The sequence below is a fragment of the Chiloscyllium plagiosum genome, unplaced genomic scaffold (assembly GCF_037043375.1).
Source record: "Chiloscyllium plagiosum isolate Xiang-an unplaced genomic scaffold, Cpla_swu_hap1 HiC_scaffold_1, whole genome shotgun sequence".
NCBI lineage: Eukaryota > Metazoa > Chordata > Chondrichthyes > Orectolobiformes > Hemiscylliidae > Chiloscyllium > Chiloscyllium plagiosum.
Genome location: NW_028270139.1, coordinates 163,716,650 through 163,732,492, shown reverse-complemented (window position 1 = coordinate 163,732,492; position 15,843 = coordinate 163,716,650). Strand labels below are relative to the sequence as shown.

The window sequence follows — 15,843 nt, the reverse complement described above, 5'->3', positions numbered from 1 at the left end:
AATAATAGGTAAACAGCGGCAAAAACAAAAACACAGGTACAGGCCAATGTTAAGAGTTTGTGAGTCCATTCAGTATTCTAACAACAGTAGGGTACAAACTGTTTCGAACCCGGCTGGTGCGTGTGTTCAGGCTTCTGTACCTTCTCCCCGATGGTAGAGATTGTACAAAAACATTGCCAGGATGGGATGGATCTTTAAGAATGCTCGTGCCTTTCCATCTGTTTCACTCATGGCGGTGATGGCTGAGTGATATTATCACTGGGCTATTCATCCGGGCACCCAGGTAATGTTCTCAGGGCCCAGGTTCGAATTCTGCAGATGGTGGAATTTGAATTCAGTTTAAAAAATAAATCTAGAATTAATGATGATCATAAATCCATTGCTAGCTGTTGGAAAAATCCATCTGGCTCACTAATGTCTTTTTGGGATGGAAATCTGCCATCCTTACCTGGTCAGGCTTACATTTTGCTCCAGACCCACACAATGTGGTTGACTCTTAACTGCTTTCCAGGCAATAGGTGTTAAACTGGCCAGGAATACCCATCTCCCATGAACAAATAAAATTCCATAACTTTGCTGTTCGAGAATCTGTGTGCCCATATTCGATGAGGAGAGGCTCACCATAGCTCCCATGCGGTCTCCTTTACATTGGGGAAACTGGATGCCTTCTTGCAGAGCATTTTAGAGAACATCTCCAGGATACCCGCACCAATCAACCCCACCGCCCCCGAGGCTGAACATTTCAACTCCCCCTCCCACTCTGCTGAGGACATGGAGGTCCTGGGCCTCCTCCACCGCCGCTCCCTCACCCACCCGACGCCTGGATGAAGAACGCCTCATCTTCCGTCTCAGAACACTTCAACCCCAGGGCATCAATGTGGATTTCACCAGTTTCCTCATTTCCCTTCCCCCCCAACTTAACCCAGTTCCAACCTTCCAGCTTAGCACCATCCTTATGACCTGTCCCACCTGTCAATCTTCCTTCCCACCTATCCATTCCACCCTCCTCTCTGACCTATCACCTTCATTCCCACCCCTATCCACCTATTGCATTCTAAACTACCTGCCCCCGAGCCCCACCCCCCCCTCCCATTTATCTCTCCACCCACGAGGCTCCCAGACTCATTCCTGATGAAGGGCTCTGGACCGAAAAGTTGATTTTCCTGCTCCTCGGATGCTGCCTGAACTGCAGTGCTTTTCCAGCAACACACTCCCAACATTAGAACACCACCCCCTGCAAGTTCCCCTCCAAACCACTCACCATCCTGACTTGGAAATATAGCGCTATTCCTTTACTATCACTGTGTCAAAATCCTGGGATTCCCTCCCTAATGGGTCAAACTACAGCACACAAAAGGTAGTTCATCACCACCTTCTCAAAGGCAGCTAGAGACAGGCAATAAATGCTGGCGCAGCCCAGCGACGCCCACATCCTGTCAGTGACTAACACACTGTGAAGTATTAAGCAGCCTCTGAAACGGATACCAACGTCTTATTATTTCACCAGTGACCCAGATGGAGGAGCAGAGAGCTGTGTTTGCAGTAGAAACTGATTTCGACGGCGTCCATTAGAAACAACCAGGAATGACTGGATTAACAGAGAAATCCTGGGCAGACAGGGAGCCTTGCAATAACAGATTTGCACAGGAGAGACAGCGAGTGTTACAACATTTGGAACAAACTGTGGAAGCCGACAAAACTGGATATAGTAATCTTAACCTTGTTAAAATTAATCCGGAATGCAACATTTGACTAAATTATCCTGAAATCCATCCCTTGCAGGAGTTAGAATTAAGATTCCGAAAGGTCACAGTAATTTATTCTTGGGGTGGTGATGGTCTAGTGATATTATCGCTGGATGGTTAATCCAGAGACCCAGGTAATGATCTGCGGATCTGGGTTTGAATCCTGTCATAATAGATAGTGGAATTTGAATTCAGTAAAATACCTGGAATTAAGAGTCGAATGCTAGCCATGAAACCATTGTCAATTGTCGGGAAAATCCCATCTGGGTCACTAATATCCTTTAGGGAAGGAAACTACCGTCCTTTCCTGGTCTGACCTACATGTGACTTACAGCGATGTTTTAACTGCCCTCTGGGTAATTAGGGATTTTCTAAGGATCTGTATCCCTCTGCTCCCTGCCCATTCATGTATCTGTCTAGATACAGCTTAAATGACGCTATCGTGCCCACCTCTACCACCTCCGCTGGTAACGCATTCCAGGCACCCACCACCCTCTGCATAAAGAATTTTCTGTGCATATTTCCCTTAAACTTTTCCCCTCTCACGTGGAACCCGTGATCCCTAGTAATTGAGTCCCCCTCTCTGGGAAAAAGTTTCCTGCTATCCACCCTGAATCTACCTCTCATGATTTTTATAGATCTCAATCAGGTCTCCCCTCAACCTGCATCTTTCTAATCAAAATAATCCTAATCCACTCAACCTCTCCTCATAACCATCACCCTCCTTACCAGGCAATACCCTCCTTACCTGGTGAACCTCCTCTGCACCCTCTCCAAAGCATCCACATCCTTTTGGTAATGTGGTGACCAGAACTGTACACAGTGTTCCAAATGTGGCAGAACCAAAGTCTTATATAACTGTAACATGACCTGCCAACTCTTGTACTCAATACCCTGTCCAATGAAGGAAAGTATGCTATATGCCTTCTTGACCACTCTACTGACTTGTGTTGCCACCTTCAGTGAACAATGGACCTGAACACCCAGATCTCTCTGTACATCAATATTCCCCAGGACCTTTCCATTTACTGTACAGTTCACTCTTGAATTGGATCTTGCAAAATGCATCACCCTATATTTGCTTGGATTGAACTCCATCTGCCATTACTCAGCCCATCTCTCCAATCTATCTATAATCTACTGCATTCTCTGACAGTCCCTTTCACTATCTGCTACTCCACCAAGCTTAGTGTCATCTGCAAACTTGCTAATCAGGCCACCTATACCTTCCTACAGATCATTTATATATATCACAAACAACAGTCGTCCCAACATGGATCCCTGTGGAATACTGGTCACAAGTTCTCCATTTTGAGAAACTCCCTTCCATTATTACTCTCTGTCTCCTGCTGCCCAGCCAGTTCTCTATCCATCCAGTTAGTACACCCTGAATCCCATGTGACTTCACTTTCTCTATCAGCCTACCATGGGGAACTTTATCAAATGCCTTACTGAAGTTCATGTATATAACATCTACAGCCCTTCCCTCACCAATAAACTTTGTCACTTCCTCAAAGAATTCTATTAGGTTGGTATGACATGACATTCCCTGCACAAAACCATGTTGACTATCACTGCTAAGTCCATTTTCTTCCAAAAGGGAAAGGGTCCTATCCCTCAGTATCTTTTTCAGCAGCTTCCCTACCATTGACGTCTGGCTCACTGGTCTATAATTACCTGGATCATCCCTGCTACTCTTCTTAAACAAGGGGGTAACTGTTAAGGCCCCAGCTATTTCCTCTCTTGCTTCCCTCAGCAAACTGGGATAGATCCCATCTGGACCTGGGGATTTGTCTACCTTAATTTCTTTGTAAAATACCCAACACTTCCTCCCTCTTTATGTTGACTTGACCTAGAGTAATCAAACATCTAACCCTAACCTCAACATCCGTCATGTCCCTCTCCTTGGGGAATACCGATACAAATCTCCTGGAATTGACAGCATTTCCCTCACCTGGGTAGGGGAGGAGCTGCCCTCCTCAGATCCTGACATTTGTCCCCAGATGTTTTCATAGAATTATTATAGAATATAAATTTTCATAGCAGTTTTCATAGAATCCCTTCAGTGTTAGAAAAGGCCCTTCAGCCCGACAACACCACACCGACCTTCTGAAGAGCAAAGACTCATTCCCCTACCCCATTACTCTACATTTTATCCCTGACTTATGCACCTAACCTCCACATCCCTGATTACTGTGGGCAATTTTGCATGGCCAATCCACCTAACCTGCACTTAGGGAAATAGGCAAGGTGACTCAGTGGTTAGCATTGCTGCCTCACAGTGTCAGGGACCCAGGTTCAATTCCTGCCTTGGGCGACTGTCTGTGTGGAGTTTGCACATTCTCCCCGTGTCTGCGTGGGTTTCCTCCCGCAGTCCAAAAAGAGGTGCAGGTTGGGTGAATTGGCCATGATAAGTTGCCCACAGTGTTAGGTGCATTAGAGGGTAAGGGAATGGGTCTGGGTGGGTTACTCTTCGGAGGGTCGGTTTGGACTTGTTGGGCCGAAGGGCCTGTTTCCACGCTGTAGGGAATCTAATCTAATCAGAAGTGGGGTGGTGAGGAGTAGTTCACTGACCTCAGGACCAGCAGTGGAGGGTCAGTGTGGTCTTGGCTGTCCAGGTGAATGCCTGGGACTGTGGGAAAGGTTAGAATTAAATACGATATTCTTTATTGTCATTCGTTCTGCTGTACAGGAGGACAGTGAAAAACTTTTTACAAAAGCTGCCTTTTAATGGCGCCATCTTAGATACAAGTACCTCGGTACAAGTCTTACAGAGTAAAACAAATTAGTGTTGTTATGCAAAAGAAGTTTAAAAGGAAAACAGTGGCATTACTTACAGTTAAAAATTAAATGGTGCCAGGTTATAGTCCAACAGGTTTATTTGAAATTGCAGTAAACCTGTTGGACTATAACCTGGTGTCGTTTGATCTTTGACCTTGTCCATCCCAGTCCAACTCCTCATTACTTACTGTGTCTGAGAGTGAGTTGGAAATGAGGTGCTTATGACATTGTGAAAAGGATTTACATTACAGTCCATTAAATAACTTACTCCAGGCCATCGGCCAGTCAGTAACTCCCAGCTAGTGACTGCCTCAATACAATAGTCCCAAAGTAAACTCTGGGCTGAAGGACTGCTCCTCTGTAGCTGCACAGAGAGACCAGCAGATACAGGTATTTGCAACTGGTGCCACCTAAGTTTTCCTCTGGGGGGGTTGGCAGTGTCAGAACTAAAAGATGCCAGGCCAAGGGAGGGGTGACAGAATTAACGCCGAGCGAGTGGAGTTAAGATAACAAAGTAAAGTGAACCTTTACTGCTCCTCTGATGCTTGCTGGCTACATGCAGGAAGAGGAAGCCTGTGCAACTTGAGAAGTGAAACAAAAATTAGGAACCTCAAGGGTTAATCATTTTTCCCTTTTACAATTTGGGAGGAGCTAGAATTGCCATTTGGGAAAAGGGAACAATTAACGGCAACTCATTCCCCTGTGAGGGTTTTGTGTGAGAAGCTATAATTTGTATTTCTGCTCTTGGTGATCAAACTACGAGTGTGTGTGTGTGTGGGTTGGGGTTTTGGAAATTTTCGTACTGTGTGTCAAAACTGCTTTTGGATCTCATTTTGATCACGGAACGCATCCCAGTCAAGTCAGAGCATGCTGCGATGTGTTGTGCACTCAGCCAGGAATCTTCCCAATGTGGAAAAGAAAGACAGACACAGTGACCCAGTCGTGACTCTGAGCTTCAAAGGTAAGGACAGAAAATCTGAGTGTGCCAACCCGGGGCAGCAGTGAGTGCGGGGCACAGGGATGCTGTTTTCACTTCTGCATCCCTGCATTGAAAAGGGGGCAAGTTAAAATTTCCTGTGCTGAGGCTGTCAGCGTGACTGGAGGACAGTGCATTTCATTAGGAGACAGACCATTCAGCCCATTGATACAGCCTATCCAATTCTGGCATTTCCTCCCTGAAAAGTTATGTTGAATTGCTTTGAAAGAGTTTTCTTGCAAAGAATAAATCGTGCAGGATTTCTGAATCTTAATTCTAATTCTTGTGTGGGATGGGTTGAGGCATAATTCAGTCAAACCTTGTATTATGGATTAATTTTACGGGGACTGTATCCAGTTTTCCCAATGGTTTGTTTCGAATGTTATGGCACTCATTCTGTCCTGTGCAAAACCCGTTATTTCAAAGCTGTCTGGGATTTCTCCAATAGCCCAGTGATTCCTGACTGTTGTGGAGACTGTGCCCCTTCCTGCTGGCTGGCTGTAAGGGCCAGCCCCTCTCCCCTGACCTGGAGGAGGGAAAGCTGAGCTCTCCCTGCATAACCTCGGGATACAGGAAATAGAGAAAGGACTCAGACTTCACTCTGAAATTTTGTTTCCATATATAGAAGCCCTGCCTCTCACTCCTCCACTTAAAAAGGACCGAGCGCTGCAAATGATGCCAAACCAAAATTACTGAACACTAACAGAACTGCTCCGCGGTTTGTTTGTTTAAGGGATGAGGGAGTCTTTCTTTGGTGTTCACGTTTGCAGTCAGGATGCCTCTGGTTTTAAGCGCATTGCCTCCCTGCTCAGGATCCATACAAGTCTCCCCCCACCCCCTTTTCCCCTTTCCTTTCCCTCGACTTTCAGTTTAAACATGAGGAAGACCGAGTTGCTGTTTGGTCACTCCGCCCCCCCCCCCCCCCCCCCCACCACCCGACTCACACTGTCTGCAGCTGACCAAAGACTTGGTTATTTGACTGTAGAAGGGGTTTCCAGCCCCACAGCCTCCCTGTTCCTCGAATTACCCGTCCCGACCTCTGCAGTACTCCTGGCTGTGCAGTGCCTGATTGATTGATTTATTGTCACACGTACCAAGTACAGTGAAAAGCTTTGTTCGTGAGCAGGCCAGGCAGATCACAGTGAGCAAGGATATACAAAGCACAGAGACTTAGACAGAGGCATGCAGGTTACTCTGCACATGGCGTGCACTCGGCGGGATTCAACATTGGCATGCTCAGGATTATCTGTCTAATTCATCAGTCTAATACCGGGTGGGAAGAAGCTGTTCCTGAACCTGCAGATGCGTGTGTTCAGGTTTCTGTACCTCCTGCCTGATGGAAGAGGGTGTAGGAGATCATTACCGGGGTGGGAGGGGTCTTTGATGATGCCTCAGCTGAAGCCCCACAAGTAGCATAATGTAGGTAGGAGACACAGTTGTGATGGATTGAAGGGCCTCTTCTATACTGGATGACGTTATGACAGTGACAGACCTAAGCTTCTGTCACCTCCAAGCCGGTCACCCAGGGCACTGATTGCTGACCACTGACTCTCTCTCTCTAGCTGTTTTCATTGTGATGGGGCAGTGACTCTGGTGGAACCCAAACTGGGCGTCACTGAGCAGGTCATTGCTGAGCAGGTGCCACCATTGATGCCACTTTCTTTGGGTTCCTTGTTGAGTTTCTACAGGACGTCGGTGAGGCCTTTTCTAGCGTACTGTGTCCAGGCCTGGTCGCCCTGCTATAGGAGGGATAGTATTAAACTGGAGAGGCTTCAGAAGACATTTATCAGGATGTTGCCGGGAAGGGAAGGTTTGAGTTCTAAGGAAAGGCTGGGACCTTTATCACTGGAGTGTAGGAGGTTCAGGGGTAATCTTATAGAGATTCATAAAATCATGAGTGGTATAGTTAAGATGAATGGTCTTTTCCCCAGGGTTGGGGATTTCATAAGGGGCATATTTTTAAGGTGAGAGGAGATTTTTTTTGTGCACAGTGATTCGTGTGTGAAATGAACTTCCTGAGGAAGCAGTGGATGTAGGTATACTTACCACGTTTAAAGTTCATGAATGAGAAAGGTTTGGAGGGAAGATGTCAGCAGATGGGACTAGTTTAGTTTTGGCATGGACTGGTTGGACCAAAGGCTCTGTTTTCTGTGCTGTCTGACTCTGTGACTCTCTGACTACCAATACTCAATGGGCTGCTTGGGCTGGCGAATTCGAAAGACACACATGCATTGAGTGAAATAAGTGCCTCTGAGTCATAAATGCTGGGCCCCTTATGATGATGACTGTGAGCCTATGACCTCAGCTCTCCAGCCAAGCAACACAGCTTCTCTCCCGTGAAGTCCTCAAATGGTTTTGAGTTGCGATGAGATCACCATCCATTCTTCCAATCTCCAGAGAATGTTGCATGGTAAAACCGTTCCAGAGCAGGAAGAAGTTTTTCAGTCAGACATCTCGCTGCTGGCTCTTTACAAGAGCAACGATTGACCCAGTTCATGCAACCCATCTGTCCTTGGCCACTTTTCAAAGAAAGTCATCTTGGTCAACCTTACTTACAAAATTATGAGAGTGTTGGTTAGAATGGATAGTCTTTGGCCCAGGGTAGAAATGCCAATTACTAAGGGATATTAGTTTCGGCTGAAAGGGGGCTAAGTTTGAAGGAGATGTGAGAGACAGGTTTCTTTTACATAGAAAGTGGTAATGCACTGCCAATGGGGGTGTTGGAGATGGTACAAAAACCATGCTAAAAAGGCATCTTTACAGATACATGAATAGGCAGGGAATGGAGGGATATACAGAGGCAGAAGATCTTTAGTTTAGAAAGTCATCAAGTGTCGGCACAAGCTTGATGGGCCGAAGGGACTGTTCATTGTTCTTTCTTTCTTTGTCAAGGTATATTTACAGTTTAACCCAGGCTCCTGCAGGAAAGTGTTCATGACAAGTTAAGTTGCCGGGAATGGGGAAGAGTGGACACAAATAGAGCTGGGAATGGGGAATAGTGGACACAGGTATCATAGTGAGGAACTAGTGGACAGCGATTCACCAGGGAATGGGGAATTCTGGACATAATAGAGCTGGGAACAAGGAATAGAGGATGGGAATACCGCCGTAATGGGGAATAGTGAACAGGGATATAATGGGGAATGGGGAAGAGGGAACAGGGATACAATGGTGAAATGGAGAATGGCAGGCAGGGGTACAACTGGGAATGGGAAGCAGGGGACAGGAATACAGCAGGGAATAGGGAATAGTGGACTGGATTGAATTTGCTCTGGTATGTTATGGTCTCAGAGGGGTAGGGAATGGTGAACAGTGGGGGATACTGTGGGGATTGGAGCATAATGCAAATGTGAGATTATCCACTTTGGTATTAAACAGGAAAGCACATTATTATCTGAATGGCTATATGCTGAGACAGGGGAATGTGCAATGAGACCTGGGTGTCCTGAAAGTAAGCATGCAGGTGCAGCAGGCAGTAAAGAAGGGCACCCTGATGAAGGGCTCTTGCCCGAAACATCAATTCTCCTGCCCCTCGGATGCTGCCTGACCTGCCTGTGCTTTTCCAGCACCACACTCTCGACTCTGATCTCCAGCATCTGCAGTCCTCACTTTCTCCTACAAGAGCAGGGATGCCTTGCTGCAATTGTACAGGGCCTTGGTGAGACCATACGTGTAATATTGTGCACAGTGAAAATTTACCAAATTGTTTGCTGGGAAAGCAGGACTGACATATGAGGAGAGATTGAGTCAGTTAGGATTGCAGTCACTGGATTTTGGAAGAATTAACCAAATGACCTGGATGTGAACATAAGAGGTTTGGTTAGTAAGTTTGCAGATGACATCAAAATTGGAGGTGTAGTGGACATGGAGAAGGTTACCTCAGAGTACAATGCAGACCTTGATCAGATGGTCTAATGGGCCGAGGAGTGGCAGATGGAATTTAATTTAGATAAATGTGAGGTGCTGTATTTTGGAAAGGCAAATCAGGATGGAACTCAGACACTAAATGTTAAGATCCTGGGGAGTGTTGCTGAACAAAGAGACTTTGGGGTGTAGATTCATAGCTCCTTGAAATTGGAGTCGCAGGTAGATAGGATAGTGAATGCAGCGTTCTTTTATTGGTCAGTATAGGAGTTGTGTAGTCAAGTTGCAGCTGTACAGAACATTGGTGAGGCCACTTTTGGAATACTGTGTGCAATTCTGGTCTCGCTGCTATATGACGGATGTTGTGAAACATGAAACGGTTCAGAAAAGATTTACAAGGATGTTGCCAGAGTTTGCAGGTTTGAGCTACAGGGAGAAATTAATAGGCTGGGGCTGTTTACCCTGGAGCGTCAGAGGCTGAGAGGTGACCTTATAGAGGTTTATAAAATCATGTGGGGCATGGATAGGCTAAATAAACATGGTCTTTTCCCTGGAGTGGGGGATGGTGAGGGAGTCCAGTACCAGGAGTCATCATTCAAGGATACAGAAGGGAGTAAAGAATAATGGACATCGATACAAAAGGGTCAAGATTAGAGTGGTGCTGGAAAAACACAGCAGGTCAGGCAGCATCCGAGAAGCAGGAAAATCGATGTTTCAGGCAAAAGCCCTTCATCAGGATACAGAAGGGAATGGGGAACAGTTGACAGGGATCGAGATGAGTGTGGGGAATAGTGGACAGTAACACAGCTTTTTTCTGGGATTGTTTGTGTGTTTTATCATGTTGGAGTTTGTGGGAAGCTGCAGTGATTAAGGTGGCAGCCATGATTGGCAACTGAGAGAAAAGGCAATGTCCCAGACTTGCCAAGCTTGCACTGAGGAGGTATCAATATTGTGAGCAATACTACCTTTCCTTTGTTAGATTAAAAGTGGCAATTGATTTGGTTTGAACGGAGTTATAGAGATGGTAAACATGGAGGGAATGTGTGAGTGGGTGCTGGTCTTCGAGAAGCTTGTACAACACAATACAGGTTGTACCTGAACTGGAGGGGCACCAGTATCCTGGGTAGGAGGTTTGCTAGGGCTCTTCGGGAGGGTTTAAACGAGATTGGCAGGGGGTTGGGAACCAGGGCTATGGATCAGAGGATGAAGTTGGTTATGAACAGTCAGATATAGCATGCAGAGAGTTAGTGAGGAGGGATAGGCACTTGATAGTGCAAAGGTGCAGTCACTGTGATATGGGGTGGCACAGTGGCTCAGTGGTTAGCACTGCTGCCTCACAGCACCAGTGTCCCAGGTTCAATTCCAGCCTTGGGGAGCTGTCTCTGTGGAGTTTGCACATTCTCCCTCTGTCTATGTAGGTTTCCTCCCAAAATCCAAATATGTGCAGGTTAGGTGAATTGGCTATGCTAATTTCCCCTCCTCTCACCTTATTCCAGATCTAACCTCCCAATTTGGCTCTGACCTGTTGCTACCAGCCGCACACCCTTCCAATTTATTTCTCAGCCCCCTTTGGCCAATCGCCTAATTCCTGATGAAGAGTTTATGCTTGAAACATCAACTCTCCTGGTCCTCAGATGCTAACTGACCACCTGTGCTTTCCCAGCACCACACTTTTTGACAAGGGATGTGGAATATCTAGTCAAGAGGAAGAAGGAAGCTTACTTAAGGTTAAGGAGGCAAAGGTCAGACAGGGCTCTAGAGGGTTACAAGGTAGCCATGAAGAAACTGAAGAATGGACTTAGGAGAGCTAGAAGGGGCCAGGAAAAAGCTTGAGCAGGTAGGTTTAAAGAAAACCCCAACGCCTCTACACTTATGTGAGGAATATGAGGATGGGCAGACTGAGGGCAGGGCCAATCAGGGATGATGAAGGGAACTTGTGCCTCGAGTTGGAGGAGGTAGGGGAGAGCCTTAATGAATACTTTGCTTCAATATTCACGACTGAACGGAACCTTGATGTTTCTGAGGACAGCGTGAAACAGATTGATATCCTCGAACAGGTTGATGTTAAGAAGGAGGATGTGCTGAAAATTTTGAAAACGTAAGTATAGATAAATCCCCTGGGCCAGACGGGATATACCCGAGGTTACTACAGGAAGTGAGGGAAGAGATTGCTGCACCTTTGGCAATGATCTCTGTGGCTTCACTGCTCATTAGCGTAGTGCCAAATGATTGGAGGGTGGCAAATGCTATTCCTTTGTTCAAGAAAGGGAAGTGGGATAATTCTGGGAATTACAGACCAGTCAGTCTTACATCAGTGGTGGGCAAAGTATTGGAGAGGTTTCTGAGAGACAGGATTTATGATTTTTGGAAAAAAAATAGTTTGATTACAATTGGTCAGCATGGCTTTGGGAGGGGCAGGCCATGCCTTACAATTCTTATTGAATTCTTTGAGGATGTGACAAAACACATTAATGAAGGTAGAGCAGTGGATGTGATGTACATGAATTTTAGCAAGATGTTTGATAAGGTTCCCCATGGTAGGCTCATTCAGAAAGTCAGACGGCATGGGGCACAGGAAAGTCTGGCTGTCCCCATACAGAATTGGCTGGCCCATAGAAGAGAGAGAGTGGTGGTAGATGGAAAGTACTCAGCCTGGAGCTCAGTGATCAATGGTGTTCAGCAGGGATCAGTGCTGGGACCTCTGCTCTTTGTGATTTTTATAAATGACTTGGATGAGGAAGTGGAAAGGTGGGTTAATAAGTTTGCCGATGACATGAAGGTTGGTGGAGTTGTGGGTAGAGTGTAGGGCTGTTGTAGGTTGCAACAGGACATTGACAGGATGCAGAGCTGGGCTGATAAGTGGCAGATGGAATTCAACCTGGAAAAGTGTGAAATGTCTCACTTTGGATAGTCGGATTTGAATGCAGATTCTTCGCTGTGCGGAGGAACAGAGGGATCTGTCCACAGACCCATCATAGTTGGCATCCACATTGATAGGATTTGGTTTTGGTTTTGGTTTTCATTAACAGGGAGATTGAGTTTAAGAGCCACAAAGTTATGCTGGAACTCAATACAGCCCTGGTTCGACCACACTTGGAATATTGTGTCCAGTTCTGGTCACCTCATTACAGGATGTGGGAGCTTTAGAGAGGGTGCAGAGGAGATTTACCAGGATGCTGCCTGGACTGGAGGGCATGTCTTATGAAGAAAGGTTGAGGGAACTAGAGCTTTTATCATTGGAGTGAAGAAGAATGAGAGGTGACTTCAGAGAGGTATACAAGATGATGAGAGGCATAAATAGAGTGGATAGCCAGAGACTTTTTCCCAAAGTGGAAATGGCTATCAATAGAGGGCATAATTTGAAGGTGATTGGAGGAATGTTTAGGAGAGATGTCAGAGATAGGTTCTTTACACAGAGAGTCGTGGGTGTGTGAAATGCACTGCTAGTGGTCGTAGTAGAGTCAGATACATGAGGGACATTTAAGTGACTCTTGGATAGGCACATGGAAGATAATACAATGAATGGTATGTTGGTTCATCTGATCTTAGGGTAGGATAGAAGGCCGGCACAACATCGAGGGCCGAACGTTCTATGTTCTATGTTTCTAATACGATCGATGGGTGTGATGGTCATTTCATTGTTGAACACGCTGTATTGCAAAATGACATCAATGCTAGCAATTCAGTCCCTCCTGTCCGTGCTGGTGCTTGTAAACATCTGTCCAATTATTCCCAGCTTGCTACTCTTCCCTCACAGCACTGTAATCATCTCAAAATCCCTCGGACCTACTTCCACTCCCCTTTCCAACAGTGCACTCCAGATCACTGTGTCTAAAAAAAAAAGACTCCCTGTTTCCTCTCTGCTGCTTTTATCAGCTAAATGAAACCTGTTTGCTGTGATTATTGATCTTCCTGCCAGTGGAATCTCTTATCGTTCAATTAAAGTTTCTGCCTGATGTCCTACCCACCCTTAACCTGCTCTGATCCAAGGAGGACACTTGCTTATAAAAGCCATCTTCTTCCTCTTCGGCACTTTAACTGATGGGCTTTTATCTTCCATTTCAGGTGTAAAGAAGAAGACCAAGGTTATTAAGAACAATTTAAACCCGGTCTGGAATGAGGTGAGGAACTTGCAAACATGTATTTCGTTGCTGAGTCCTTCACTTCGCTGAGTGGACACAAAAGCCAAGTTACTGCTTGGAATCCATATGACTCCTTTTAAGAATTGAAGGGGGATAGAAATTGATAAGTTTTATGTCGTAAAAGAAAGGGAGGGGGAGGAGCGAGTGCAATGGCGTCCAGGGCCAAAGGGAAAGGAACTGCCAATTGCGTCAGAGAAGTGATACATGTGAAGAATAGGTGTTAATGGCAGAAAGTGGGTGTGCAGTGTTGAGAGAGAATTCATGTAAAAAGACACTGAGTGAGTGGTTAAATGGAGAGGAGACTGCATTGTCAGTCACGAGAATGGCCCTGACCTTCTGACCATGCGCCATTGCAATACACCGTTTTGCTTTCAAGTTAATATTTCAGGCCTAGGCCTGCTGCAGTGTTCCAGTGAAGCGAACCCATCTGGTTTACCAATGCCCAATAGAGAAGGAAACTGCTGTCCTTACAAGGTCTGGCCTACATGTGACTTCAGACCCATAACAAGGCCCTCTGGGATCAGCTAAATGCTGGCCCAGTGATTGAAGACTCTGGGTCTGTAACTCGATGGAGTTTCCCAGGATGAGTGGGGGATCTGATTGAAACTTCCAGAATACTGAGAGGCCTGGATAGAGTGGACGTGGAGAAGATGTTTCCACAAATAGGAGAGACTAGCTCCTGAGGGCACAGCCTCAGAGTGAAGGGATGACCCTTTTGAACTGAGATGAGGAGGAATTTCTCCAGTCAGAGGGTGGGGAATCTGTGGAACTCATTGCCACAGAGGGCTGGGGAGGGTAAGTCATTGAGTATATTTAAGACAGGGATAGATAGGGTCTTGCTTAATAAAGGGTTCAGAGGTTACAGGGAGAAGGCAGGAGAATGGAGTTGAGTGACACATCAGGCATGATCGTAGACTGAATGGCCTAAATCTGCTCCTACATTTTATGGTCTGATGGGGACCACATCGAGGCTACTGTGGAAAGTTTTGGTCTCTTTATTTATCATCCTGAGAGTGACCCATTTATTCCTACTATTTCCTTCCAATCCTCAGTGTGTTGTCATAATCCAGTGACCTCTAGTTTTGGCTACTCGTTTCTTTCCTGGGACATTATTGAAAGGCTCCTGAAAATCCAAATACATCACATCCACTGACTCTCCTTGAGCATTGCTGTAAATGATATCCTCAAAAAATACGAGGAAAAGGCTTGTCAAACCTAGAGATCATTTCTATAATGGTTTTTGAAGCTGAGAAGGTTCACTTGTTGATTTGCTTTGATTTGATTTATTATTGTCACACATACCAAGGTACAGTGAAAAGTCTTGTTTTGGGTGCCAGACAGACAGGTCAAACCAGACAGACAATATTATGATAATAGAACAGGGTGAGGAATATAATGTTACGGCTGCAGGGAAGGTGCACAAAGAGATAGATCAACATTAAATTTAAAATTTGAGAGGTCTATTCAGAAGTTTAATAATAGCAGGGAAGAAGCTGTTCTTGAATCTGTTGGTATGTGTGTTTAAGCTTTTGTATCTTCTGCCTGATGTAAGAGGTCAGAAGAGATTATAACCAGGGGGTAGGGGGAGGGGTCTTTGGTGATGTTGGCTGCCTTCCCAAGGGAGCGGGAAGTATCGATGGAGCCAATGGGTGGAAGGTTGGCTTGTGTGATGGACTGGGCTGTTTTCACAACTCTCTGTAGTCTCTTACAGTTCTGGGCAGAGCAGTTGCCAGACCAAGCTGTGAAGCATCTGGGTAGAATGCCTTCCATAGTGCATCTCTAAAAATTGTGGAACATCTTTATGGACTTACCGCATTTCCTTAGGAAGTGGAGTGTTGGCGATTAATGGATTCCTGGGATGAACGGATTATCTGCTATGGAAGCATTGGACAGGTTGGGACTGTGATATTGAGGAGAATAAGAAGTGATTGTATTGAAGCAGATAACATCCTGAGGTCGCTTGGCAGGGATGCATGCTGAGAGGATGTTTTCCTTTGTAGGGGAGACTAGAACTGGGAGAGGATGTTGCAATTTAAGGGTCACCCTTTTAATCAGAGGTGAGGAGAATTGTTTTTCTTTCAGAGGGTCTTGCCTTTGTGGAACATTCATTCTCAGTGAGTGCTGGAGGCAGGGTCATCGAATACTTTTATTCGCAGGTTTGCACATTCTGTGCCCTGATCTAAAGTGAGGCTCATGCAGATTTAGTGTAGCTTTGGTGATACAGTCTCAATGGGCCGAAGGGCCTTTTGCACTGTATGATCCTATGACATTCAAGATCTGAATATAGCTGTTTTGGAGAAAGGTGGACTGACACAGAGGGTGGTATGTGTTTGCC

The 15,843-nt window shown here is 45.8% G+C and overlaps 1 protein-coding gene across 6 annotated transcripts in view; it reads left to right on the top strand.

Annotated features, from left to right (window-relative positions):
* dysf (dysferlin, limb girdle muscular dystrophy 2B (autosomal recessive)) overlaps window positions 1-15,843 on the top strand; it is a 407,686-nt gene that overhangs the window by 51,533 nt on the left and 340,310 nt on the right. For 5 of the 6 annotated variants that reach the window (XM_087991945.1, XM_087991926.1, XM_087991931.1 and 2 more), the window contains exons 1-2: window positions 5,230-5,487; window positions 13,432-13,487. In XM_087991945.1, coding sequence (XP_087848071.1) covers window positions 5,394-5,487; window positions 13,432-13,487 — 150 coding nt within the window. In that variant the 5' untranslated portion in view covers window positions 5,230-5,393. Of the gene's footprint in view, window positions 1-5,229; window positions 5,488-13,431; window positions 13,488-15,843 lie in introns of those variants that run through there. The other variant, XM_087991921.1, reaches the window with a different exon arrangement.